Genomic DNA, 27,390 nt, shown 5'->3' with positions numbered 1-27,390 from the left:
TTACCTGAGCTTGTCGCCTTGGGGCCGTGACAGGAGGCAAGTTATGAGTCTACAGGCTCCCAAGGTAGACAGCAATCCCTTCACTCCCTGTCTTTTCCAAGGCAACAACCTCAGGAGCTCTCTGTAGGCTTTTCTGGTACCCTGGAACACACCCTGCTAATGCTGCACAAAGTGCGTGGAGATACAGCACAGATGTTCCGATTCAGTGCAGAGCTGTGGGGCTGGATGCTGAGGTGCTGGCTTTACAGGGGCGGAGCTTGGGGGGCCATGCGGGCTGCCCAGGGCGCTGCTGCCCCATAAGGCTCTCTGCAAAAGAAACCCTGAACGCCTTTTTCCCTAAAAGAAAAAATACTCTTTGGATTTCTTTTGGTTAGTGAAAACAGGTAGTAATGTCTTTCATGAGAGTAAAGTGGCATTAACACATATTTTCAAAACGTGAGGAATACCCGTATTTTCATTTAAAAAAAAAAAGACCTTACAGTTTTAGGACAGTTTCAGAGTCACAGCAAAACTGAGAGGAAGGCACAGAGGTTTCCCGGGTACCTCCTGCCCCCTACAAGCAAAGCCTTCCCCATTATCAGCTTCTCCCACCAGAGCGGAATATTTGTTACAACTGATAAACCTACACTGATACATCATCACCCAAAGTCTGGGGTTTACATGAGGGCTTGCTCTTGGTGTTGTACATTTTACGGGTTGGGACAAATATATATAATGACATGTATACACCGCAACAGCATCACACAGAGCATTTCCAATGGCCTAAAAATCCTCTGCGCTCAGCCCATTCTTCCTTCCCAACCACCCCCAACTCCTAGCAACCCCTGATCTAAACTGTCTCCATAGTTTTGCCATTTCCAAAATGTCACATAGTTGGAATTATACAGTATGCAGCCCTTTCAACTTGGCTTCTTTCACTTACTAATACGCATTTAAGGTTCTTCCATGTCTTTTCATGGCTTGAGAGCTCATTTCTTTTCAGTAATGAATAATGACCATTGTCTGGATGCACCAAATGTTTATGCCAAAAGCATTAGCATTATAAGTATCAATCCATTTTCAATAGAATACATTTAAAAAGTAAAGAATTTTTAAGTATATTTCAAAAATCTATATTCACTCTATCCCCTATTGCTCACCAGCCTATTTCCTCTGCTACACACTTCAACTTTTCTTAATAATGGAAAGAAATGTTTTGGTAACTTGTAATTTAATGTGAATTTAAGGGAAAAAATTGAAGGAATATGTACTGATCATTGATTCCCAGCTATACCTCTGACTTCCTGTGTGACATCAGACTGCTCCCTTAGCCTTCCTGTATAATGGACTTGTACTTGATTTTAAGTTGGTCACTGGTAGCCCTTGGCCATATTTAACCTGTGAACATACCATATTTTACCAACATATTTTAAGATCTAGACTCCTGATTTCCCTTTTAAAAGGATAATTGGCAACAATGGACCTACATTCCCATGTGCAACAAAAGCTCAAAAAAAAGTAGTAGCTGTCCCCTTGGAGAAGCCATCAACTCCTGGGGTTACACTCCCTCCACCGTTTCTTTCAGCTCCAACATTCTCACGTTAAAAGTTAGCGATATAGCAAAAAGTTCACTTAACCTCTCAAAATCTCCGCTTTATTTGAATATAAGGATAGTAACTACATCTGACCACCACTTAAGTTTTGCAGAGACAAAATGAAATAGTGAGTAGTGCCTGCTTGGCTCAGTGACATTCATGGAGAAAGTGCCTAATAAATAGCAGTGGTAACAAAAAACACAAATAGCGGTGAACACAGTAACTCAAATACAATTCTATGATGGTCCAGCGAATCTATATCAAAATTGACATGCTGATTCTTCTCTTCCCAACACAACATTGGTCCCAGCCAAGAAAAAAAAATCAACTGGTTGCCTCTAATCTTTGGAGATTATTAATTCTTCATTTCCCACATATAAAATAAGAGGAGAAGGAAAAAAATTAAGGTTCTGAGTGGGCTGACTTCAATTAAGATATACTCTAAAATTATGATACAATTTTTCAGCAGGTGGTTTGCAGCAAGACTTGCTACAGCTCCTTCTGTTGCTACTACTGTCCTAATCAGGGCCCTTTTAGTTGCCAAGAATAAAGTTCAATCAGAAGTTTCTATAGGAAGAAGCCCAACTACCTTGTCTACCTCTTAGGAGTCATATTTCTGACAAGGGCAAAAAATTATCAACAGAGCTACCATACGATCCTGCAATCGGACTTTTGGGTATATACGCAGAAGAACTAAAAGCAGGGTTTCCAAGAGACTTTGCACACCCATGTGGGTGGCAGCACTCACTACTCACAGTAGTCAAGAGAGGGGAAGCAACCCAAGTGCCCACCAACAGATGGATAAACATAACGTGGTATATTATACAAACAATGGCAAATTAATTAGCCTTAAAAAGGAAGAAAGTTCTGTCACATGCTATAACCCAAATGAACCTTGAGGAAATAGTGTTAAATGAAATAAGCCGGTCACAAAAAGACATACATTGTATGGGTCCACTTACATGAGATATCTAAAAGTAGTCAAATTCATAGCAACAGAAAATAGAATAATGTTTGCAGGGACAGAGGAGAGGGAAAAATAAAAAGGAGTTGTTTAATGGATACTGATTTTCAGTTTTGCAAGCTAAGAAAGTTCTAGAGCTCTGTTACACAACAAGGTGAATATCCTTAACACTATCGAATTTTAAAATGTTAAGATAGTGAATGTTATATTATGCATTTTTATCACAATTAAAATTTTTAAAAAATTTTTTCTGAGAGGAGAAATTGAATGTGCCCAGATAATCTTTTTGAAGCAAACTAAGCAAGCAGGGGTCAGCGGGCAGCCTACAGACTGACTGCTGGCATATTTATTAAATGCCTGCTGTGTCCAACAGCGCTCTAGGTTCTCGGTCGAGTGTCCGCTCCTGCCCTGCCCAACTGGCCCTGCTCGCTCAGTAGGCTTTCCTATATGAAAGGGGTTGATAATCTGTATCTCTAAAAGCATGTCGTTTAACCTTTTGTAAGTACATATTTCTATTGCACCGGATCCTGCCATGGGTTAAGTAGATTTTTAATTTTGTTTTTTGTTTTCTCTGCCATTGGTTGTTACTACCCGCACACTGCCCACGAGAAACTGCAGTCCTTCCACAACCGCTGAGAAGGCGCACTCGAAAAGGCGACCCTACAGCACAATGCTCTTGAAAGGAACCTCATCAACTTCAGAGTTTACTTCAAGTTCTGCATCAGCAGTACAGAACCTTCCAATTCGAAGCATTAGGAAACAAGGATCCCGTTCACAATCTTCTTACTTGGCACAAACACTATGGTAGGAAAAGTTGGAATTCCTGCTATTAAAACAAATAATCTCATTAGTCTCAAATCTATAAATTTAGAAACTATTACTCTGAAGAGTGATTAAACTACTTGCAAGAAATGCTTTAGTTCAGAATTTCATTAAATAAATTGCCTATTAAAACACACGTAACAGAGGCTTATGAAGAAAACGGTGCAGTCTTTAACTGGAGATTCCTGACCATTCTCAGCTTCTGTGACATCGGAAGCTGATGACTTTCTTATCTATGGCAGTCCCTCTTGGCTTTTTACTTTTCCTTTTTCACTCCATTTTATTTTTTAATTTTTTTTACTGAATTTATTGGGGTGACACTGGTTAATAAAATTATATAGGTTGTAAGGGTACAATTTTATAATACATCTTTTGCATATCGCATTGTGTGTTCACCACCCGAAGTCAAGTCTCCCCCTGTCACCGTTTACCCCCTCCCCCGTACCTAACTCTTCTACCTCCCCCACCCCGCTTTCAGCCTTTTTCATGGGATAGTCTTCTTCCATCCTTGAATATCAGCATTTTCCCAGTTCCAGCCCTGGCACTCTCCTCTTCTACTATGCATACTGCCTGAAGGAGCCAAAACTCACGCCTCAGCTTCTATTTGGGTGTGATTCCTTCCCAAATCTATACCTCTAACCTAGGCTGCTTTCCTCCGATTCTTTTCCTCAGGTTCAGAACTATATATCTAACTATCCACTGGAAAAGCCCTCCATCTGAAGAGAAACCAAAAATCAGCTACAAAATTAATCTTATTAGCGTACCCTTTCTCTCTGTCCCCACCCCCAATGTTCCCCAACCCTGTATCCCTTTCCTGATTAGTGGTAATATTCAACCAGTTGCAAAGCCTGCAAAGAGTTCTAGGTGTCCTTTTCTACCTATTTGACCCCCCCTACCCATACTTCAAGTATACCCCAGGACAGCAACCAGTCACAAATCCTTTTGATTCTATTTCAAATCCATCTCTTTCTCTCGAGCTCAACTTAGTCAAACCAACAGCCTTGGTAAAATCCTCATAATTTTCATTTGGATATTCCCTAAGTGGTCCTCAATTGCTCTAGCCCCAGCATTCCCAAGACTGAATTTTATCACTGTTTCCTCATTTAAAGTCTAAACTCCCTAAAAGTCTGACAATAAGCACAATCTGACTTTTGCCTATATATTTTCACTGTAACAGTTATATATTTATTCCCTTTGAGAATGTAAGCTCCTTATATACAGAGGCCATATGACTATCACCATAAATGTGCTGAGTGCATAAATGCTCGTCCAGTCTTTCTTGACACCCCCTCCCACCCCCCGGCTTGCTGGCACGCTTCATCTCTCGCAGCTGTCACCAAGCCACGCTCTCAGGCTCCCACACCCTTCATGTGCCCCCTTAAAGAATGCCCCCACTTTATTCCCCACCTGAGAAGGCTTTGTATTTATCATTGAGTCAGTAAAAAAAACTTTTTAAACCACTTCTGTAATATCCCATGTGTTCCCCATAGTCCCCTGTATGTATTTACTATTTAACTGTTAATGTTTACTTGCCTGTCTCTTCCATCAGACTATAAAGTACTTAGGGGCCAAAACAGTGACTGTTTTCACTCTATCTCCAGTACTTACACAGTGCCGGGCACTTAGCAAGCCCTAAATAACCATTCCCCAAATGAAGTAAGGATGTGTCTCATCGGGAATGCCAGACTACATCTCTTCAAAAATCTGTAGTCTAAGTTTGTGCTCCAGGAGATACAAGAATTTTCCTCTCTTAAAAATATATATGATATTCTTCTGTGCAAAATATTTTAGTTTCAAAAGGAAATATAGCCCAAATGCATGACTATCTCAACTCCAATTTGGAAATAAGTAAGGTCTATAATTATGAATAATTTTTTAATTGCTTATGTTACTTTTAAGCAAGGGATAAGGGAGAATAACATTTGTGGTCTAAAAATTATGTGTATCGTATGAAAGCATTCTATATTCATTTCAAGGACATTCTAAAGTTACTATAAAAACTGATTTTAAAAAATATTTTCTTTTAGCTAAATTCAATAAAAAACATTTTTTCCAAAGGCTCAGTAAACTAAACATTCAAATCAATTTATCTTTGCAGATACTGCCTAAATCATCCCACTTTATATCAAGTTGTTTAAAATAGGCTCCTCATAAGAAAGTAAATATGAGTAGATTTTAATATCGTTTGATAGAGACAGAGTCTTTGTCTCCATCTTCTTATTCTACCATACACAGTAATGGAACTCAAATTATAATAGTAAATGTTATTTTAATAGAAGAGCTGACTTATTAACCACTTCTGTCGAAGTACCATACGCGGACTCCCATGGGCATGCTGCTGATTGAGTGCGCGCGGCAGAGGGCCAAAGGCCCGTGTACGTGAGAGGAACAAAACAACAGCCTGTGGCCCTGTGAACGTTGAAGACGTGCTTCAGGTCACCTTAAAAAAAAAATCACTTGGTAACATCTTTGTTATCTGAAGAGAAAAACAAGGCTTAAAATTCAGTTGAATGCTTACTCTCGCGCTCCATCAATATTTTAGCCTTTTATGCAAAAGGATAAAATTTGATGACAAATTCTGGAAGCAAAATGCGAACAATGAACCAAAGGACAACTTTCACATATGCTGAAAATAGCTGCCTAACCTTACTTTACAAGTTGTTTTTCATAGAACTGTATCAAAATAATTGTGAGAGCTGTGACTCTATGTCTAATAAACCACTTCATTTTTATATTTAAGTACAGATGTTTCTACAATAGTTTTTTAAAAGAAAAATATAGTCAGCTCTCTGTATTTGTGAGTTCCACATCTGTAGATTCAACCAACCACAAACGATTAAAATATTCGGGAGGAAAATGTTATGTTGTTGCTAACATGCACTATGTAGTCAGGTCTACAATGGTTGCTTCCATTCTGAACACGTACAGAATTTCTGTCTTGTCATTATTCCCTAAGCAACACAGTATGACACCTACTTACATAGCATTTACATTGTATTAAGTATTATATGCAACCTAGATATGATTTAAAGTGTACAGGAAGATGTGCATAGGTTATATGCAAATACTACACCATTTTATATACGGGACTTGAACATCCGTGGATTTGGTTTGGAGGGTAGGGGGTTCTGAGGGATGTCTGTACCTAATCAGCAAACTGAAAAGAACTTTGCTAATAATTTTGTAAAATATTGAAATAGTCACATCTAAGATATAGTAATATTCTTTGGTTCCCCCATCTAAATAACAAAAAATTTCCTTCACATATATTTTCCCTTCTGAGAGCAAGAAAAAGAACAACATCAAACCAAATCATAATGCTAAAATGTAAAGATGTAAAATTTTTAAAAGCACTCATATCTGCCCTGGCTGGTGTGGCTCAGGGGACTGAGTGCTGGCCTGCGAACCAAAGGGTTGCCGGTTCGATCCCCAGTCAGGGCACATGCCTGGGTTGCGGGCCGGGTCCCCAGTTGTGGGTGTGCAAGAGGCAACCGCACACTGTTGTTTCTCTCCCTCTCTTTCTCCCTCCCTTCTCCTCTGTTTAAAAATAAAATAAATTTTAAAATCTTTTTTAAAAAAGTATTTATATTTTTATTTGAAAACTTCTCTTGAATATCATCTTGAATACACAAGCAAGACTTACTGCATAAAAGTAACAGAACTGAAATAATGTATTCTGAAAAGATAATGACATAAAGACTCATGTTAAATGAGTATTAAACCTTACTTCTATTTAGAAATAGTTTCTGTGTAAAAGAAATGTTATAAACATATTGCAAAATGTTCTTAGGCTGTTGATTTCTGATTTGTATAGGATAGATAATTTGGAAAAAAAGGAAAAAGAAATAAAGTAGAATAAGCAGCATAACCAAATTTATCTTTGGTGTCAAAAATGTTCTATTTGGCCAAACCCAGTTGTAGTATCTTATGGCCATTAAACAGAAAGTATAAGCCTCACTTACATTGTAAGTCCCTTCTCATATCTAGAAAGTAACATATTCATTTTAGAATAGTAAAAGAAGGACCTAATCTCTTTGCAGAGATTTTTCAATAAGGTTAACAAAGATCTAGATATAAAATCATGCTTCATAACTGACAGGAAGGAAAACATATGGTAGAAAAAGAATAATTTTTGGATAAATAACATAGCCATTAGCTTTTCTCACCCAGAGCCAAATTTTTTTTAGTTACTACTCAAATCACTATTAAAATGATAGAAAATAGGTTTTTAGGGTGTTTCGAGTAAACATATCCATAATTTCTAGTAAAAAAGGAAAACCTATTAAAATACTCCAATACATACTACACCCTCCAGTGGGCAAGAATCCATGGAAAAATATAAAAAGATTTAGTTGGATTTTCCACTCAGTTAAATCAGTCTTGTAACTAATGAAATGATGGCCCTAAAACCTCAAAGTTCACATTCTTTTAATCACTTACTATCTGAATTAGAAGCAGCATTTTTTTTTTACAAAAAATAACAATTTCGATCTTATAGATAAGTAATGTTAAGAAATAAAATCATGATCTGCTTATTTTTCCTTAAAAAGCAAAATCTATGAGATTCTTATTTCTTTAACTTATAAATGGAAAAAGGTAAACAAAATAAATCACATATAAAGACGCATAATTAAAAGATGAAGTATCCTTTATATCATAAGCTGCAAAGGCAGCACTAATATTTTAAAGCAAAACACAAGAATTATGGTTCCTTAGTGAGAACTGTGGCAGAAAAGCAGTATGTTCATTAAGTTTTTCAGGAAAACAACTTACATTATCACCTGGTAATATTTAGTATTACTGGTCTCATGAGGCTATGTGGTCACTACGTAGAAATATAAACACACTTAGAATAAAATTAAGACACTATCTAAAAGAGCCCTTATTCTATGTGGCTAATGTTTTAGCACTTAAATGATATAATAGAAGCAAAGACTAAATTAAAAGTATTCCACAATGGTCCAAATGTCATTTACGTTTCTCCAATTTATAAGAGAACACAAAACATATATTTAACACATAAATCTAGAAATTTATATATAAAGATGTACATTTCCGAAAATGTATCAAAGAATTTTTATATATATACATAAATACTCTAGGAAAAACTAGTACAAGTAAGACTACTTCAGATCTTGAACCTATTAACTAAGATATGAGTCCAGTAATTAAAGGACAACAGTGACACCTAGTGAAAATTTCAAATACATGCCATACATATCATGAATGAAAAATTTATTTCCAGTGTTTCCTGTATTTCAATCTGTATGTCTAAAAGTTTCCATAATAAAATACTGGGGAAAAATAAGGGTGACAATTAGAATTCAAAAGAAAATTTAAAGTATTATAAAAATTAAAAATGTTTTCTTAAATATCAACAATTTTACTTTTATATGCAATAGTTGGCAAAAGTAGGTTTACCGTTGTGAGTACATAAAACACAATTTATTCTTATATTATTACTAATTAATTATTGTATTATTTTGCATATGAAAGACTGTTTTTCTACTTTTGACCACCCCTGTATTAACATTTACTCTCTAATTTAATGTTAAATATGGCAATTCTCCAAAGAGCAGGAGTTACGGGATACATACTTTAAAATTTAAAAACATACCCTAATTTCTTGAAGGTTGTGGAAATTATTTCCGACTCTGACTGAGATCTTGCTTGGAGTATAGCTTTCATCAGATTTGTAGTCTGCATAAATACATAATGTTTTCACCGTTGTTTTTCTTCTAAAAGCAATAGAGTAGAAACAACATGGCCTTTACCACATGGAAAGATTATATTCAAAACATCTGACTTTGAAAATCACTGTTTGCTAAAACGAGTATTTAAATGAACAATTTCACTGTTCTTTTAACAATGATGAAAATGAAGAACATGTAAGAATATAGGTACACATTTTACTTACATAGACAGCTCTTATCTAGAGTATGGTCAAGAACAAGATGTGAGCAAAGAAGAACCAGTTAAGCCAAAACAGGCACCTAAGCGTGTAAACAAGCATTATAGATTTCAGTCCTTTCCATTTGTGTTTTTGACAAAGAAACTATTCTACCAAGCTTAGTTTTCACTAATTACTTCATTTCCTATGTTAATACTTGAAAATAACTAAGTGAGAAATGAAGTCCAGCAAAGAGAAAAGCATTTTTCAAAAAACGGAAGGTACAATCTAGCCCTTAATGCAAATATAAAATTCTCCTGTTTTAAAAGTATCCATATTAAGAAAGGTGAGCAAAGACTATGTAACAGAAAATTAATCTCAGAAAAATGCAAGTGACAAAAAAACAAAAATATGTTCAATCTCTAATAATCAAAGAAACAATTCAAAACACAGAGACATTTTGTTATCATATTGCAAAACAGTAAAATGACTGAAAAATACCCACATTTGACTAGAAAAAGGTACTTTCATAGCCAATCAGTAGGTAAACAGCCTTTGACCAACAAATTCAACTTCTTAGAATGCATTAAAAGACAATATAGCCACTTAAAAACAGATACAGAAAAATGTTTATTGCCCTGCAGTTAAATTACAAAAAAATTGAAACCAACCTAAATATCCATCTTAGTAGGGAATTAGTTAAATAAATTATAATATATCCACTCAAGGAAATACTATACAACTATTTAAAATAATCACGCAGATACACAGTTAGGAAAAAACACAGATTACAACACGATATATACAGGAGGACTTCATTTTGGGGAAAAGAACATATTCTGAAGGCATACAGACTTCGTATATGAATAGAAAAAGACCCACATAAAATCATACAAAAACAGTAAAAGTGACTATTTTGGTGAGGTGGAACTATGGGAGGTCTTTATTTTCTTCTTTATGATTTCTATGTTTCCTGAATTTTTTACAATAAGTACGTGTTATTTTGGTCATTAGAAAAAAAATCAGACAATTTTAAACATCAACCAAAAAAATCACTAAGAAGTCCATTTAAATGTGCTTTAAAAGTTAAGTTCTGGTATAAACTGGCACTAACTTAACAACAATGAGCTCCTTGAACAGAAGTAGTCTGTGTCAAAAGTCAACCTATAAAAACAGCAGGGGATCTGTAGCTCTTAGAGAGGGGACCAGACTTGTGCAGCCTAAGCTATTCATCAGAAAGGAATGGGGAAAGTTAAGGACTTTCCCTCAAATAATAAAGACAGATGAAGATGTAAAACACTAAATACTCAGGAACTGCTGACAGGATAAATACCATTACCAGGTTTTCAAAAGAGGCCAGAGGTATCAAACTGACATCTTTCTGCTTCTGCAGGAACAGGAAGGAGACAAGAGAGGAAGCAAAGGGAGAAGGCGAAGTTCTGAAGGGCATACAAAAGATCTTTTCCCGGATGAGCCATAAGCAGCCTGTGAAAGGACTTTCTTAGTGCAGAGAGATCAAAGGTCATGAAGACTACTCTTAAGGACATCTTCCCCCTTTCTTTTTTTTAAATGAAAGCAGATCTAAAGGACCAAATTTTTCCTCTAAATAATTTTATCTCCAAGTTATGAGATTCAGGATAACTTAGCCACTGGAACCTACAAGATAATCAGGATGAGCTTAGAAAGGCAAAGAACAGTAACAACACTAATCATTGTAAAAACAACAGCAGCAGCAGCAAATAGCAAGCGAATACTTTGTATCTGGACCAGAGGTTTATGTGTATTAATCTCACTTACTCCTCAACCTTGTGATATAGGAGCTATTATCACCTTCGTTTCACTGGTTTAAAAAAAAAACAAAAACAAAAACAAAGAAAACAACTCAAGTTAATAATTGCTAAGGTCAAAAAGTAGGTGGGCACAGTAGGAGTTCAAATGCAGGTCTGTCCGCCTGCCTCCCATGATCTTAAACTATTGCCCTCCTACTGACTAATTGTCCTTAGCTTATTCCACAGTCGTTGACACCAGCTTACAGTAATACGTAAGTACTTACACTTTTTAAAATTTTATCTGCACCATGAAATGTTATCCAAGTTCTGTGTACCCCCAGAAATCATATGTAAAATTTATGCCTTACTCATTGATTCATTAAATTCGCAAAGGGAACTGTGACCTCACCAAAAGTCTAAAATTATTACCCTAAAAGGTACCTGTAAAGCCATTTAAAATGATTTATAAGTTTATCCCGTGGTGAATTTAAAATAGCAGTGCATGTGGGAATTAAATGCGGGGATTATGAGAAATACTATCAGCTATTCAAATTGCTCAAATCGTTGTAATAATAATCACCATCCGCTAAATGCTTTCTACATGCCAGGCAGCCCGCAGAGGCCTTCGGATAGGGTGCTGGGGGGACACACTCACAGTCCCGATGACAGAAGTGATGCTCCCAGTCTCTCTCTCCATTCCCTCCCCGCTACTCCCTCTCTGCTACTCCCTCCCCGCTACTCCCTCTCCGCTACTCCCTTTCGCTGGGAAAGAGCTGCTGGCAGGAAGCAAACATTCGCTTTGTTCCTTCTTGTCACAAATTTAACAGGAGCAGGCCCTACCTAGTCCAGCACTTCCATAACTGGACGGGTCTGTTTAATTCTAGGGCTCAGCATTGGGAAACACACTGGACTGCAGATACACGCCCTTTCTCAAGCGTCAGCTTTGTCAGTTTTCTGAGGATGATATTTTGTTCTCCACCTGGGGGCTCTTGACTAATTTCTCAGCTGCCTGGAAACCAATGAAATTTCAACAGAAGACATTAGTGACAGGAACTCCTGGTTGCCAACCTAACAGCCCCTTTCCCTTTTATCTTCTTAAGGTGCAGATAAAAGGCTGCCTTTCCCAGCTTCCCTTCCAACCAGGTGTGACCAAGAGACTAAGTTATGACCAGTAAGGTTTAAACCAAATGCCTGAGTGAATTAAAGTAAGCTGCTTTAAGAGGAAGACATGCCCTTTTTACCTTTCCCACCTCCTCCTTCCTGCTGCCCAGGATACAGTCGCAGGGTAGACCAGCGAGCGAGAACAGTGAAATGCAGAGAGGGAATCCGGGCCCACAGGACTCTGAGGGGCTGCCAGCCTCCTCTTACAGGCAGAGGCAGCAGAAAGAAACGTCCACCTCGATTAAAGCACTTTATTAGAAGCTCTGTTACTAGGCGGTCGCGTTCCTATTTAGTTTGACCTCACGATGCCCACCTTACAGGTGAGGAAACGGAAGCGCAGATCCGAAGGTAAGCGACCAGCCCCCATTCCAGTGCCGCAGAGGGCCAGGTGCCTGCTCTGTGAGCAGCTGCGAGCCCTCGCGGTCCAAGAGCTAAAACTAAAAGGCAAAACAGTTATAAAATTGTTTATCATTCCCTGTTAACCTGCTGACTACATTATTACTCAGAGACTGAGCTATAAATGAAACAAAGGGTCTGCATACTCTCCTAAAACAAAACGCAAACAAAAGATTTATATACATATAAATGATTGCACTCTCCTTTGCTCCTGGTTCAAGGCGGAAAACTCCCTCTCTGTGTGAACATTTGTTTCTGATCACTCTTAACAGGCTACTACAGTTAAGGTGTTCACTGAAGACTGAGACAACAAAGACCATGTTTTACTAGAACATATGAGATCTTAATGCAAAATTTTCAGCAGATATGACTAAAAACAAAACCAAAACAAACAACAAAAAGTCAAAGATGTCTCCTCATGAAGAAGTAATTTTTACAGGCCTTGCCCTCCCACCATAAACAACTTGAATAAACAGGCAACATATATGGAAAACTGTCTGCAGACACCAAACAGCAGGCAGCACACCAGCGGGGTCCTGAGAGGCAGGAACAAAGGAGGTGGGCCACGCGAAGACGCCAACAGGGTCGCGTGGTCTCACAGAGCTGAGGGCGGGGCTCTGCTGGGGAAAAACGCCAGAAACCTGCCTGGAGCCCCCTTGAGTCTCTGACTGGAAACCACTCTGCACGTGCAGACGGCAGCACTGCACAGAGACAGGCAAAGAACAGCAACTGCTCAGGAAAGAACAATTACTGGGGTGCAATAAGCAAAACAATAGCCAGAAGTGACACACGGCAGGGAATCGTTAGAGTTCCCAACAACCGAAGTGGAGGGTCCAAACGTTTCTTCAAACGCCTAGGACATTAATCTGAGACCCCGGAAGGATCAGGATTCATAAACCACGATGTTAATCTTGTCCCTGAGAAGTGATGGTTAAAGAGTGGCCTGGGGATCACCGAGGAGGCTTGCGGGGCAGGGACAGGGGCGGGGACAGGGGCAGGGGGCGGGGGGCGTGGTGCTCAATACCCTTTCAGGGAATCTGCAAGATCACAACTATTTTCCTATAAATACTAAGATGTTATTTGTCTTTTCCAGAATCACTCTTACGTGTGTACAGTGGAGTTTCCCAGATGCTAGCTGACATGGGATGTTGTAAAACATTTAATGAAGAAACGTGTATGAGACTCCAACCGTTTTCTCTTAAGGGAAACACTAGAGAGATTCACAGAGAAGGAAAAGCAACCCTCTTCTCACTATTTTTGTTTGGGAAGATACTGTTATTTTTCATTTAAAAATGTTACTTATGTTAACATAATAGGTTAAGTATTAGTTAATAAATAAATACTTAAAAATTCCTCAGCTATAATTTCTAATATGGTAAGTACTGATAGTTACAAAATATAAACAGAAACTCTCTGGAGGCCTCGGTGAAAGTCCCTAGCGGCCTGAAAACCCAAAAGTTGGAGAGCTGGCACCCTGGCACAGGGATCAGCGAACCACAGCTCAGACAGGCCAAGCGCGCTTACTTTTATAAATAAAATTTTATTGAAACAACGCAACACCTGTTGTGTAGTCCACAGCTGCTCTGCACTACATTGGCAGAGCTGAGCAGGTGGAACAGCCTAAAATGGGGTTTGCAAGGCCAGAAACATTTGCTGTCTGTCCTATCACAAACCTTTGCTACTACCCCCACCCTAGAGTGAAGGCTGCCCTTGACTCACTGTAAAACATTGAGCTTAAAAGTGAAGCCTCAAAACGATCAAAATGATTTTTAATTAACTGCCTGCCAGAACAAAGTCCAATCCTCCTTAAAAAAAAAAAAAAATCCAGTATTCAAGCAAGGTAAAATTTACTATATCCAACATCCAATCAAAAATTAGAACAAAGAAGCAGAAAAATGTGACCCATAATAAGGGAAAGTCAGTCAATAAAGGCAAATATAAAAAAGAGATGATGGAATTAAAAGATACGGGCATAAAAAAAGAAAACATAAATATCTACCTATACTTTACCTACAGGTGTGTACCAAACCACCTCAAAACTTAGTGGCTTTACAAAGGAGTCATTTTCTTTATGAATCTGCACTGGGGCGGGGCTCAGGAAGGCAGGCTCCACACCACGCCAGGTGTGGCGACTCCCCTTGAGATCTGAAGGTTCTGCCCCCAGGACGGCTTGTTAACATGGCTGGCAAGTCGGTGCTGGGTGTCAGCTGGGAGCTTAGCGGAGCCCTCAGGCTTTGGCTCATTTCTTTATGGGCTTCTCCATTTGATGTGGGTTTTCTCACAACATGGTAGATGGATACCAAGGGACAGAATAACATAAAAGAGCGAGAGCAAGGAAGAATCTGTATTGCTTTTCATGACCCAGCCTCAGAAATGACAGTATGATAAGATCCAGACTCTATTAGGCAAGAAATCCACAAAGTCCTGATCAGTTTCAAGGACAGGAACCACAGATGCCCTCTGTCCATTAGGTAGCAGTGCAGTTGTTGAAGAACACGTGCAATAGGAAGTGATGTTGTGAGCACACTGGAAAATGCAGTCTGCCATAAATCTGTTCAAGGAATTAAAAAAGAACAAAAAAAAAAGAGAAGAAATGAAAGATATTTAAAAAACCAAATGGAGTTTCTGGACATGAAAAAAAAAATCCTGAAGTAAGAAACTCATTGGATGGGATTAATAGCAGTTTAATCATTGCAGAAGACAGGAGACATAATAACACAGCCACAGAACCTCTCCAAAGAGAAGCATAGAAAACAAAAAGCTCTCATCCCGCATTAAAATGAATAGAATATCAGTGGTCTATGAGACAATATATCTCATTCCTATGATAAAGTTTAGTTTGTCAATAAGGCTCAGTAAGATATTAACAATAATAACTAATAATACAATTATATGAATCAATGAGATATGACACCCAAGTCACAAGCAAAATAAACAATAAATTGGAGCTGATCAAAATTTAACACTTTTATAAAAAGGCAACCCACAGAATGGGAGAAAACATTTGCAAATCATATCTGATATGGGATTAGATTAATATCCAGAACACATAAAGAACTCCTAAAACTCAACAACAAGAAAACAAAAAACACAATTCAAAAATGGGCAAAGAACCTGAATAGCCATTTTTCCAAAGAAGATGTCAAATGGCCACTATTGATAGATATAAAAAATAAACAGGCAGAAAAGTAGAAGAGCGGTGACCAGAGGCTGGGGAAAGGAAAGCACAGTGAGCTGCTGTTTAACAAGCAGAGTCTCAGTTTGGGAGGATGAAAAGTTCTAGACGTGGACACTGGTGACGGCTGTACAACAGGGTGAATATACTTAATGACACCGAACTGTACCCTTACAAGGGATAAATGTCACGTGCACTTTACAATAAAAAAATCACTGAAAGTCACCTTCTGAATGGACTAAAGAAGAGAAACAATATGATTATATAAATAGATTCAGAAACAGATTTGAGAAAATCAAACAATTATTCACCAAAAATGTGCTGAGCACACTAGGAAGAGGCGGGAACTTCATCAACCTGCTACCTCAAGGATTCTATCAGTTTCTGGCTAGTAAGGAGAACAGTCCTCAGCAGAAAGCTGGAGTTATCATCAAAGGCCTAGGAATTGAGGGCGGAGTAAATGAGGAATGCATCCTCAGCAAAAGAACTGCAGGTGAATCACCACCGCATTAAGTGACCACGGAAATATGTTCCCTCAGCCACAAAAGCATCCAAAAGATACTCAGCTTTAAACATAGAGCCATACACAAACAGCACCAACGCTAGATCACCAAGATAGAATCAGCAATTAGGAATTTTCCTTCTCCACTTCCATACTAGAAGGCCAAGAGAGTTCAGAAATCAGTTAAGAACATGGGAGAAGACAAACAGAAGTAAGACAGGGAAAGAGAAGCAGAGCATACCTTCCCTCTTCCATTTGCAACAGATTCAATCTTCAGGAGAAAAAGAAGCCTTAGAAGAAACTAAAGCAAGTCTGAGGCTTTCATTATTAGCCAGGACTGAACATTTTCATTTTTAATCTCTCTTTTGCTATTGGAAGTGATCAGAGAACTGTATATATTAGCCAAGAATGTTGTACCGTCTCCTCACCGAGTTTTTATCCAGGCCAAGGAAAGAACTCGCCCCTGATTTAAAGTAGCAATGAGGTCTAAAAGTAAATGTTGCTTTGTAACTGTGCACTACAAGTTCACCTTGACAATACATACTAATTATTTCTAAAATCTACATGCCCAATTAGCTGAGAAAATGCTATAAGGAATGAGTTGCTTATTTTCTCTGTGAAGGGGAAAATATCTAAGGAGTTAAATATTTTGTTTCTCTTAACAAAATATAAAGTCCAAACTGAACTTCTTTCAAGCTTACTTGTAACATTTTTTTCAATATAGAAAGTCCTCTCTTTAGTACATATTGTATTAATGAAAACACACAGAAAATCAAGTGGAAGAAAGTTGAATGCTGGGCTTACATATCAGAGACATGAAAGCCGGCTCCCTAAGAGACAGAAAATTTGTCCAGTCCTAAATTATACCACGTTTATTTTTAGTCATAAAAATCTTTGACAATAAATTTCTAGTATTTCCTTTGTGATTTTTCCATTCATAGTCAACATTTAGTTGACTGGTAAAGTCCAATGATACTTGGTTGAGGTTGATTTCTAATGTAATTACAATTGTCTTAGGTTATTAAGCTTAGTACCCATTATTTCTTAAGTGGCATCAGCATTTTGATTTTTTTCCATTTGCTCTACTTTTAAAAATAAGAGGAAATGCAATAAACTATCCAATAATTGCAAAGTATTTTTTCACTAAGATGTCTAAGTGCAAAAAACTGCAGTGTGATGATTAATAGATCCTAGTGTTCATCTGTTAACTACTCCTTTTTAAGAACTTAAAACTTTACACAATTATAAAGGATAAAAGTTATGAACAGCCCGCAATTTGGGGAAGAGGGGAAATTAAGTTGTATTATTTGGTTTAAGCAATTTACACCCATACATGTGCTGGTATTTATGTGTATGTATGAGTTTATTATATTGATAAAGTATTTTTTGTTCAAAGTGTTTTAAATAACAATGGCATTTATGGCTATCAGTGTTCTCATTCAAGTAGATGAAATACTGATTTTTAAAAAATATTTTTTGTTTTTTTGTTTTTTTAAAACTTTGGTGTTTTTAAAAATTTATTTTTTCAAATACATTTGTCTCCGCCTATCCCCCAGAGCTTTCCCCTGCCCACCTCCCCTCCCTCCCTCCCTCAATCCTTCCCCACTTGGGGTTTGCCCATGAGTCCTTGCTAATTTTTATTTATCTCACCGTTAAACTACCTGCCTTTCTCTTTAAAATAAAGCAAGCCCGTAGAGCTTTTCAATATTTTTCTTAACATTCTTCTGTTCTTCTTTATTTCAATAGATAATTTTTACTATTATTCGTTCAATACATGGTCTTCTGTATAAAACTAATTTGCTGGAAAAACCCTGCTATTCTAATATAATACAATGAAACAGGACACCCATCACGCAACTTTTAAGCAACAGCCTTTGCTGTCACAGAGAAGCATTTTAGCCCAGGCTACACAGCAGAGCGTTACAAGGACAGGCTCCCGGGTCAAAGTACTTGTGTTCAAACTGCAGCTCTCCCACTCCCTTGCTGTGTGACCCTAGGCAAATATGTTAATTTATTTAAGGTCTGATTCTGAAACTACAAAATAAAGATTAAAAATAGCTGTAAAGGGTAAATGTAATGAATGCTTAAGTGGGTAAGACATTTAGGAAAGTATCTGGTATTTTAAGTCTTTTAAAAAGTATATTGGCTGCTGTTTTTATTTCTGGTATATACACGTTTAATACCCTAAGACAGGAGTTGGCATATTACAGCCCACTGGCTGAACCCTGCCCGTCACCTACTCTTGTAAGATAAAGTTTCATTCGAACAGCTACATTCAAGTCATGACACATGGCCTACAGCTGCTTTCCTGCTATAATGGGACAACCGAGTAATTGTAACAGAGGTCAGAGAGCCCACAAGGCCTAAAACATACAATCTGACTTTTTCGTAAGAAATTTGCTGATCTGTAAGTAGGAAGATAAAAACAAACAAAAATACAATGCTATAGAACGATTAAACAGATGGCATAACAGGAGCAAGATAACCAAGCTAACTGATTTCCATCTAAGTCAATAAATTCAAAGCAATTGACAAAAATATAGCTGTTTTCCTTTCCCCACAAAAAAGTAAGCATTTCAAACCTAGAAATGCCCTCATAGGTTCTAAGATGAAGTATTTTTTCACAATGGCAGTCACTGCACGGGTACCTGGATCATAAGCAAAGCATATACTTCTAAAATAAATCATACTGAAAAGTATATTTGAGAAATATCTGTGTAAAAGAAACTGTATAAGGTACCATAAAGAATTCATAAATGCTTTGAAAGAGTAAACTTAGAACACATTCTAGTTAGCAAATAAATAATGTCTGAGACGTATCAAAAGCAAAGTTCAGTGCGTTTCACTATAATTTCTATATTTTTAAAAATTTATGTAAGTAAAATCAATTTCTTTGATCACTTATAACCTACACAAATTGAAAAATTCAAAAAAGTATTATCTGGAGAACCCTAAAAATTCTACAGAAAACTACTAGAACTGACAAATGTATTCAGTAAACAGACAGGATACAAAATAAATATCCAGAAATCAGTTGCATACATAGAAAATGAACTATCAAAAAAGGAAACTAAAAAAAAAAATCCCATTTACAATTGCATTATAAAAGATGCCTAGCAATAAAATTTAACCAAGAATGTAAAAGAACTGTACTTGAAAAATTGTAGGGCGCTAAATAAAGAAACTGAAGAAGATACAAATAAGTGGAAGCACAAATTGTGTTCATGAATAGCAAGGATTAACATCATTAAAATGTCCATACTACCTAAAACAATCTTTAGCTTCAATGCAATTCCTATCAAGATACCAGAGGCATATTGCACAGAATAGAACAAATGTTCCAAAAATGTATGGAACCACAAAGATCCTCAATAGCCACAGGAATTTGAGAAAGAAGAACAAAGTTGGAGGAATCATGTTAACTGAAATGAAACTCTGCTACAAGGCTATAGTAACCAAAACAGCATGGTACTGGCATACAAAACAGACATATAGATCAATGGAACAGAATAGAGAGCTCAGAAATAAATCCACATCTTTATAGTCAATTAATATTTGATGAAGGAGGCAAGAACATACAATGGGGTAAAGATAGTCTGTTCAATAAATGGGGTAGAAAACTGGACAGATATGTGCAAAAAAAAAAATGAAACTATTCCACCTTCTTACATGATACACAAAAATAAACTCAAAATGGATTAAAGACTTAAATGTAAAACATAAAATCATAAAAATCCTAGAAGAAAACAGGCATTAAAATTCTTGACATTTTTCATAGCATTATTTTTTCTGATAAATCTCCTTGGGCAAGGGAAACAAAAGAAAAAATAAACAAACGGGACTACATCGAACTACAAAGTTTTTGCACAGCAAAGGAAACCATTAATAAAATGAAAACACAACCCAATGAATAGGAGAATATATTTGCCAATGACACATCCAAAAAGGAGTTAATATCCAAAATTTATAAAATTATAAAACTCAACACCAAAAAAAACAAACAATCCAATGAAAAAATGGGCAAAAGACCTGAATAGACACTTCTCCAGAGGAGATACAGATCGTCAATAGACATATGAAAAGATGCTCAACATCACTAATCATCGGAGAAATGGTAAAATTAAAACCACAATGAAATATCACCTCACACCTGTCAGAATGGCTATTATCAATAAATCAACAAGTGACAAGTGTTTGAAAGGACATGGAGAAAAGGGAACACTCGTGCACTGTTGGTGGGAATGCAGATTGGTACAGCCATACTGTGGGAAATAGTATGGAGTTACCTTAAAAAAATAAAAAGGAACTGCCTTATGACCCATTGATTCCACTCCTGGAAATATACCCGAAGAAACTCAAAACACTAATTTGAAAGAACATAAGCACGCCTATGTTCATTGCAGCATTACTTACAATAGCCAAGATTTGGGGATATCCCAACTGCACATCAGTAAATGAGTGGATAAAAAAGCTGTGGTACATTTACACAATGGAATATACATGACTATAAAAAAAGAAAAAAGGAAGGGAGGGAGGGAGGAAAGGAAATCTTACCTTTTGTGACAGTGAAATAAGTCAGCCAGAGAAAAACAAACACCATATGATTTCACTTATATGTGAATCTAATGAACAAAATAAACTAACAAACAAAATAGATTCAGACTCTTTGATACAGAGAATTAACTGACAGTTGTCAGAGGGGAGGGGTTAGAGGGGCTGGGTGAAAAAGGTGAAAAAAATTAAGCTAAATAAATAAATAAACCCTCACAGACACAGACAACAGTATGGTGTTTCCCGGAGGGTGAGGAGGAGGGAGGTAGCAGAGGGTAAGGGAGAAATAAATGGTGACTGAAGGAGACTTGACTTTGGGTGATGAACACACAGTGCACTACACAGATGATGTATCATAGAATTGTTCACCTGAAACCTATATAATTTCATTAACCAAGGTCACCGTAATAAATCAAATAAAAAAATTTTTAAATGTATTACCTGAATTGGATGTTCACTAAATGAGGCTGGGAGCCATCTGATTGCCAATAAGTTTCTAGATTGTCATCTCGTAACTGATCCACTCCAAATCCTAAAAACACCACAAGTGACAATGAATTCTCATGCTAAAGAAAGAGCTATATATTCAAAATATAAAATTACTCTATATGCATATATATATATAGGCTGTCCAAAAAGTATCAGCCATGTACTATGAAAAATAGAGGTATTTATTGAAGAAGATACAAGATACAAGAAACACTGTACATAGGAGAGTGATGCCTCAGTCCTCTTTAAAGGAGGCACCTTGGGACCTCACACAGTTCTCCCAATCACCATCAGCTGCCCCGCATATTTTCCTGAATCTCATAAATGGTCTGAAATCTCTTCCCTTTCAAAAGAGACTTTAGTTTTGGGAAAAGCTGCAAGTCACAGGGCACCCAATCTGGGCTGTAGGGGGGCTGAGTCACCTGGGTGACTTGATGTTTCACCAAAAAACTCTGGAAAAGACATGAGGCATGAGTGGGCATGTTGTTGTGATGAAGCTGCCAATCACCAGTTGCCCATAGCTTCGGCCTTCCGAATCACCCTAATAGTTTCTGTGTAGGAATGGTCGAGCTTAATGCAAAACTTGATGCAGATTCATCGCTCTACTTGCTCAGCCATTTTAAATGCAACGGCCACACAGTGCACATGCTCACTCAAGGGCGTCCACCGTCCCCACTGACTAGTACAGTGAAGTCGTCCCTATTCACGGCCCAGATGTGTATGGGAGGCAACCAATCAACGTTCCTCTCTGGCATCGATGTTTCCCTCCCTCTCTCTCTGCCTTCCTTCCCCTATTTCTAAAACCAATGAGCATGCCCTCAGGTGAGGATTAAAACAAAACAAAAAAAATGTTTAATTGCATAAAGGATTGGAGGAAGGAATTGGAAATACGTTGTTGAAGGAGTCACAAACCATACCTACAGTGGTATAATATTACTTGAAGGTAAACTGTGATAATTAAAGTTCTATATTGTAACCCTTACTTAGGGCAAACACTCAAAAATATGATGTACAACTAATAAGTCAATAGTGGAGATAAAACAGAATTTTAAAAAACACTTAATTTATCTGAAAACAGGAGGGAAAAAAAGGAATAAACATTAACAAGAAAAAGATAGAAAAGAAAATAAATTCCAAGATAGTAGTTTTAAATCTAATTATATCAATAAATACATTAAGTATAAATGGTCTAAATACTCCTAATTAAAAGGTAAAGAATGTCAGATTAGTTTTTTAAAAAGCAAGACTTGCTAATACACTGTCTATAAGAAATCCACTTCCAATATGAAAGTAGTTTAAAAGTAATATACAGATGATGTATGATAGAATTGTACACTTGAAACCTGTACAACTTTATTAACCAATGTTACTCCAATAAATTCAATGAAAGTTTCTAAAAAAAGGAAAAGGAAAAGAAGAACTTCCAGTTTTCATTCTGACATGTAAAGAGCTTGGAAGATGTTCTCATTGCTCACAACAACAATAAAGAAAAAAATGAACTAACTGAAAACCAGTAATTCTTCTTAAGTACAACAGAGAATTGAAGTCACAGGACAAACCACCACCCAAAAAACTGAAGAGAGAGGTGAATGCAAAATGTTAGCTTACAGAGAGCACAAACCATCTCTACAGTTGGCAACTGGTAGGAAAATTTAAGAGTAATAACTGATTGCTAATTGACTAATTGCTGGAGACTGAGTGTGGACTAGCTTGAGACAGAAAAACTCCCAGAAGCCCAGCCTTAAAAGGGCCCCACACTTTTATGAATTTTATCTCTAGGAACTCACCAGATTCTCCTCTGGGTGAAGATCAGAGAAAGTTCCCCAGTGTTCCCTGCAGATGCAGGGGGAAAGTAGACATTGTGAAATACGCCCAGAGCATTGTCCTCCTTAACAAAGACTTCAAAAACCGTTCTAGCATAGCCTAACTGACAAGGGGAGTGAATACACCCAACTCCAGTCTCCTCTAGCCTTCACCGAAGAGGGGGACGAAAAGGTGAGAAGCACTTGTCAAGGTCACAGCCATGAACACAGACCCACTAAAAGACTGGGATGTAGTCACACAATTATAGAAACTTGCAGTTCCCCCCAACAACTTACCACCCTATCAACAGGATATATATAGCATATAATTGATACAACGTAGTTTCTAGCTGGCATAACTCAGGAAAAAGAGAAAAGACACAAATTACTTGTATCAGAAAGGAAAGAGAGGCCAACACTACTGATTCCATGGATAATAATAAGATACTCTATTATAAGCAACATTATGACCATAAATTTGACAACTTGCAGAAAATGGACCAATTCCTTGAAAGATACCACCTACCAAAATTCACACAAGTAGAAACAGATCATCTGAATCTATTACAGAAATTGAATCAAAAATAATAACCTTTCAAAAAAATCACTAGGCTTAGATAGTTTCACTTGTGACTTCCATTTAAGGAAGAAATGTTTTAATTCTCTACAATCTCTTGCAGAAAATAGAGGGAGGGGAAAAACTTCCTGACATATTCTATGAGGGCAGCATTATTCAAATGCTAAAACCAGACAAAGACCTTCAAGCAAGGGAAATTAAAGAACAATGTGTCCTCATGAAAACAGATGCAAAAATCCTCAAGAAAATAACTAGCAAATGGAACCCCTGTATAAAAAGAATTATATACCACAGTCAAGTAGGATTTATTCCAGGTACAGAAAGCTGGTTCAACATTCTAAAATCAAATAATGTAACCCATCACACCAACTAAAGGAGAAGAACGATTTGATGATATCAATAAATGTAGAGAAAATATCTGACAAAATCCAACATCCATTCAAAGTAAAATCTATCTGCGAACTAAGAATAGAGGGAAATATCCTCAACTTTACATACCTAACAAGAAAAGAGCAGCTAACACCAGGCTCGATGGCAAGACGCTAGCTTTCCCACTAAGATCGGGAATAAGACAAGGATGTCCCTTCTCACCACTCCTATGCAACATATTGGAAGTTGCAGCCAATATAATAAAACAAGAAAAGGAAATTAAAAGTATAGCTTGGAAAGAAAGAAAGAAAGAAACCCAATAGAACCCAGCAATTTCACTCCTAAGTATTTACTGAAAAAAAGTGAAACTGTATGTCCACTCAAAAATCTTATGTTTCTAGCAGCTTTATCCATAATCACTAGATATTAAAAGTAACCTTATCTAAGTTAACTATTGCTGCATAACAAATTATCTGAAAATTTAGCAGCTGAAAATACCAAACTTGCATTTTTTCATGATTTCTATGGGAGAGGAATTTTGGAGCATCTTGTTTGGGCAGTTTGGCCCATGGACTCTGACGAATTTGCTGTCAGATTGTCCAAAGCCATTATCTGAAAGCTTGACTGGAGCGGAAGGATCTGTTTTAAGATAGTTTGCTCATGTCACTGCTGACAAGAGGCCTCAGTTCTTCATTGGCTATTGCCAGGAGGCCAAGGTTCCTTGCCACCCTCCTCCTCACACAACGGCAGCTGGCTCCCCCCAGAGACAGTGATCCAAACGAGAGTGAGGGAGAGCCACAATGTCTTTTACCCTTTAGCTCAGAAGTCACACACCATCATTTCTGCCATATTCTATTGATACTGTTCAAAGAGACCAATCTGAATACAATGTGGGAGGGGTCAACAGAAGGGCAGGAAAACCAAAAGACAAACGTCATTTTGGAAGCTGGCTACCAGAAAGCTAAATGTCTACTAACTGGTGATCAGTTAAACAAACTATGTTAGATCCACACAGTGGAATAGTAGTCAGCAATAAAAAGAAACAAAATTATGTTACACATAATAGTATGGAAAAATCACAAACACATTATGCTAAGTGAAAGAAGCCAGGCCCAAAAAGCTGTAGACAGTGCGATTACATTTCTATGTCATTCTAAGAAACACAAAGGGGCTCAAATCAGAGGCAGTCAGGGGCCTGCGGGCAGAGGGAGCAGGAGAGCGACTACCAAGAGGCACGTGGGAATTTCTTTGGATGATGGAAATATTCTGCAGTTGACTGTGACAGTGCTTCCAGAACTGTGTGTTTATTAAAATTCATAGAGCTATATGCCTAAAAAGGGTAAGTTTTATTGTAAGTAAATTATACTTCCATAAATTACTCATAAAAAGAGAGAGAAAGGTATTGTGAGGAGATAAAGAAGAGGCTTGGTTTGAAAGATGACTACAGGAGTCTTGATGTGAAGGAACTGCAAGTAGTGGACCAACAGCATTAATAATTAAAGTTCGTAAAGCCAAACATCTTTCTCTGAGCTTGAGTCTACAGATTGAAAATGCCCATCAAATGACAGGTTAAAAAGATGAGAAAAGGCACACATGTATCCTGGCATATCCTGGAAAGGTCTTGAGTGCTAAGAATAAAGAGAAAAAATGTAAATGTTTCCAGAAAGAAAGAACAAGTCACAAAAAAGAGAGAGAGCGCACGAACAAGCGAGTGCGCAGCACAGGCCTTCTTATTTGCCAACATGACAAAAAAGATAATGGTGAAATAGCATCCACAAATTTTTGAGAAAAGGACTGACACTTAAGAATTCTATCCTGACCATGAGTAAAATAAAGATATTTTGGGATATGTAATCACTCAAAAAATGTATCACCTACCTATCCCACATAGAGAAATACAACAACAACAATAACAACAAAAAATGCTAACCAAATAACTGAATCATAGCAGAGACAGGGAAGGATAAAAAGGAGACCTTATGACGCACGCAGTTAAACTCAAGTGGATATTAGAGTGGAGCCACTGGGAAGACATATATACTAAATGAAAACTCGATTAAATTTAGCACTCCAGAACACAAGCAAACTGTAAGCAATTATTACAAACAGCTTGTTTTGTTCTGTTTTACCTGGTTTGCAAGACGAGAGTGACCACACAGCTTGTGATCCAATTTCCCGTACTGTTCCAGTCCTTTCCAACTGCTTAGGGTCAGCACCAGGAGGTGTTTTGTTTGGTGTGGTCATTTTTAAAATATTCTATGTAGGAAAAAAAAAGAGAGAGACAGAAAGAATATCCACATTATACCAGCACCTCAGCATCTTCTTACAAAAGGTTAAAATAAAAACTGACTAGCACAATGGATCATTAACATATTCTTCATATTAATCATCTAATTCTCCAATGCAGCAAACATAACTCAACTGCTGTAATTTTTAAAATCTTGGGAATTGTTTTTGTTTCTAAAATATATCATGTGCAAAGCAGCAGAGTACAGTAGACAAAGGGGCACAAAATCAGGGTCTTAGCTTAAGTCTCTCCTTTAATGAGCCCAGACATTGGGCAGGTCTAGATTTTATTTCCTTCCCTGTCAAAGAAGTGACTGGATCTATAATTCTATAATGCTATAACAGTTCTATACTTCTATGAGCAAAAATTCTTAATTCAAATGACTTGCTTTCGCAAGAAAACTCAGATTGAAATATTCCAGAAACATGTGACTATTAGTCTCCATTTCAAATACTCCATCAAGTGATGCAGAGAAAAATTACATGTCCCCACTAGTTGTGAAAAGCTCCACTGATATGTGCTCTTACCATAGAAGACAAAGTCAGAAAAAATGGCTTCAAGGTCTAACTGGCCTATTCTAAAAATTTACTTCATCTTTCACATCTTTTGTTAGTCAGTCTTGTAAAGTCTACCCAAGTGTAGGAAAAAAAGGTTCTTGGATAGTGACCGATATTCAAAAAATGTCTCGGAAATGCAAAGTTATCGCTACTGAACATCGTTATACACGCTGTTACAAACTTGGACCAATAGTTCTGTATACCATCTCCTTGACACCTCCTACTAGATCTCAGTTGTTCCTTAATCCCCACTTACTCACTAAATAATAGTACAGTCACTGAGCTGTAAAATTCGTAAAGGCCTAAAACTTAAATGCTCAATTAGTGATTTACTGAATGAATAAAAGGATGAATAAATAGCTTCAACCATACACTAAAGTACTTACCACCTGCTAGCTAACTAAGATCTAGAATGAGACCATTAAACCTCTGACCAGCATTACAAGCTGAACGTCCTGTGTCCAAAAATGTCAAAAGGTCAGAAAAAAAAAAAAAAAGGGGGCCC

At 37.2% G+C, this 27,390-nt stretch overlaps 1 protein-coding gene across 1 annotated transcript in view; it reads right to left on the bottom strand.

Annotated features, from left to right (window-relative positions):
- Nucleotides 1–27,390, bottom strand: part of ANAPC10 (anaphase promoting complex subunit 10) — a 43,295-nt gene that overhangs the window by 15,456 nt on the left and 449 nt on the right. Inside the window, exons 2-4 of the mRNA XM_054562813.1 lie at nucleotides 26,171–26,297; nucleotides 21,246–21,336; nucleotides 8,978–9,098 (exon numbers count right to left, since the gene is read on the bottom strand). Coding sequence (XP_054418788.1) covers nucleotides 8,978–9,098; nucleotides 21,246–21,336; nucleotides 26,171–26,285 — 327 coding nt within the window. The 5' untranslated portion in view covers nucleotides 26,286–26,297. The remainder of the gene's footprint in view (nucleotides 1–8,977; nucleotides 9,099–21,245; nucleotides 21,337–26,170; nucleotides 26,298–27,390) is intronic.

Source organism: Pteronotus mesoamericanus, unplaced genomic scaffold, assembly GCF_021234165.1.
Source record: "Pteronotus mesoamericanus isolate MK-2021 breed Mesoamerican mustached bat unplaced genomic scaffold, CSHL_Meso_final contig_163, whole genome shotgun sequence".
Classification (NCBI taxonomy): Eukaryota; Metazoa; Chordata; class Mammalia; order Chiroptera; family Mormoopidae; genus Pteronotus; species Pteronotus mesoamericanus.
This window is presented reverse-complemented; position numbering and strand designations above follow the sequence as displayed.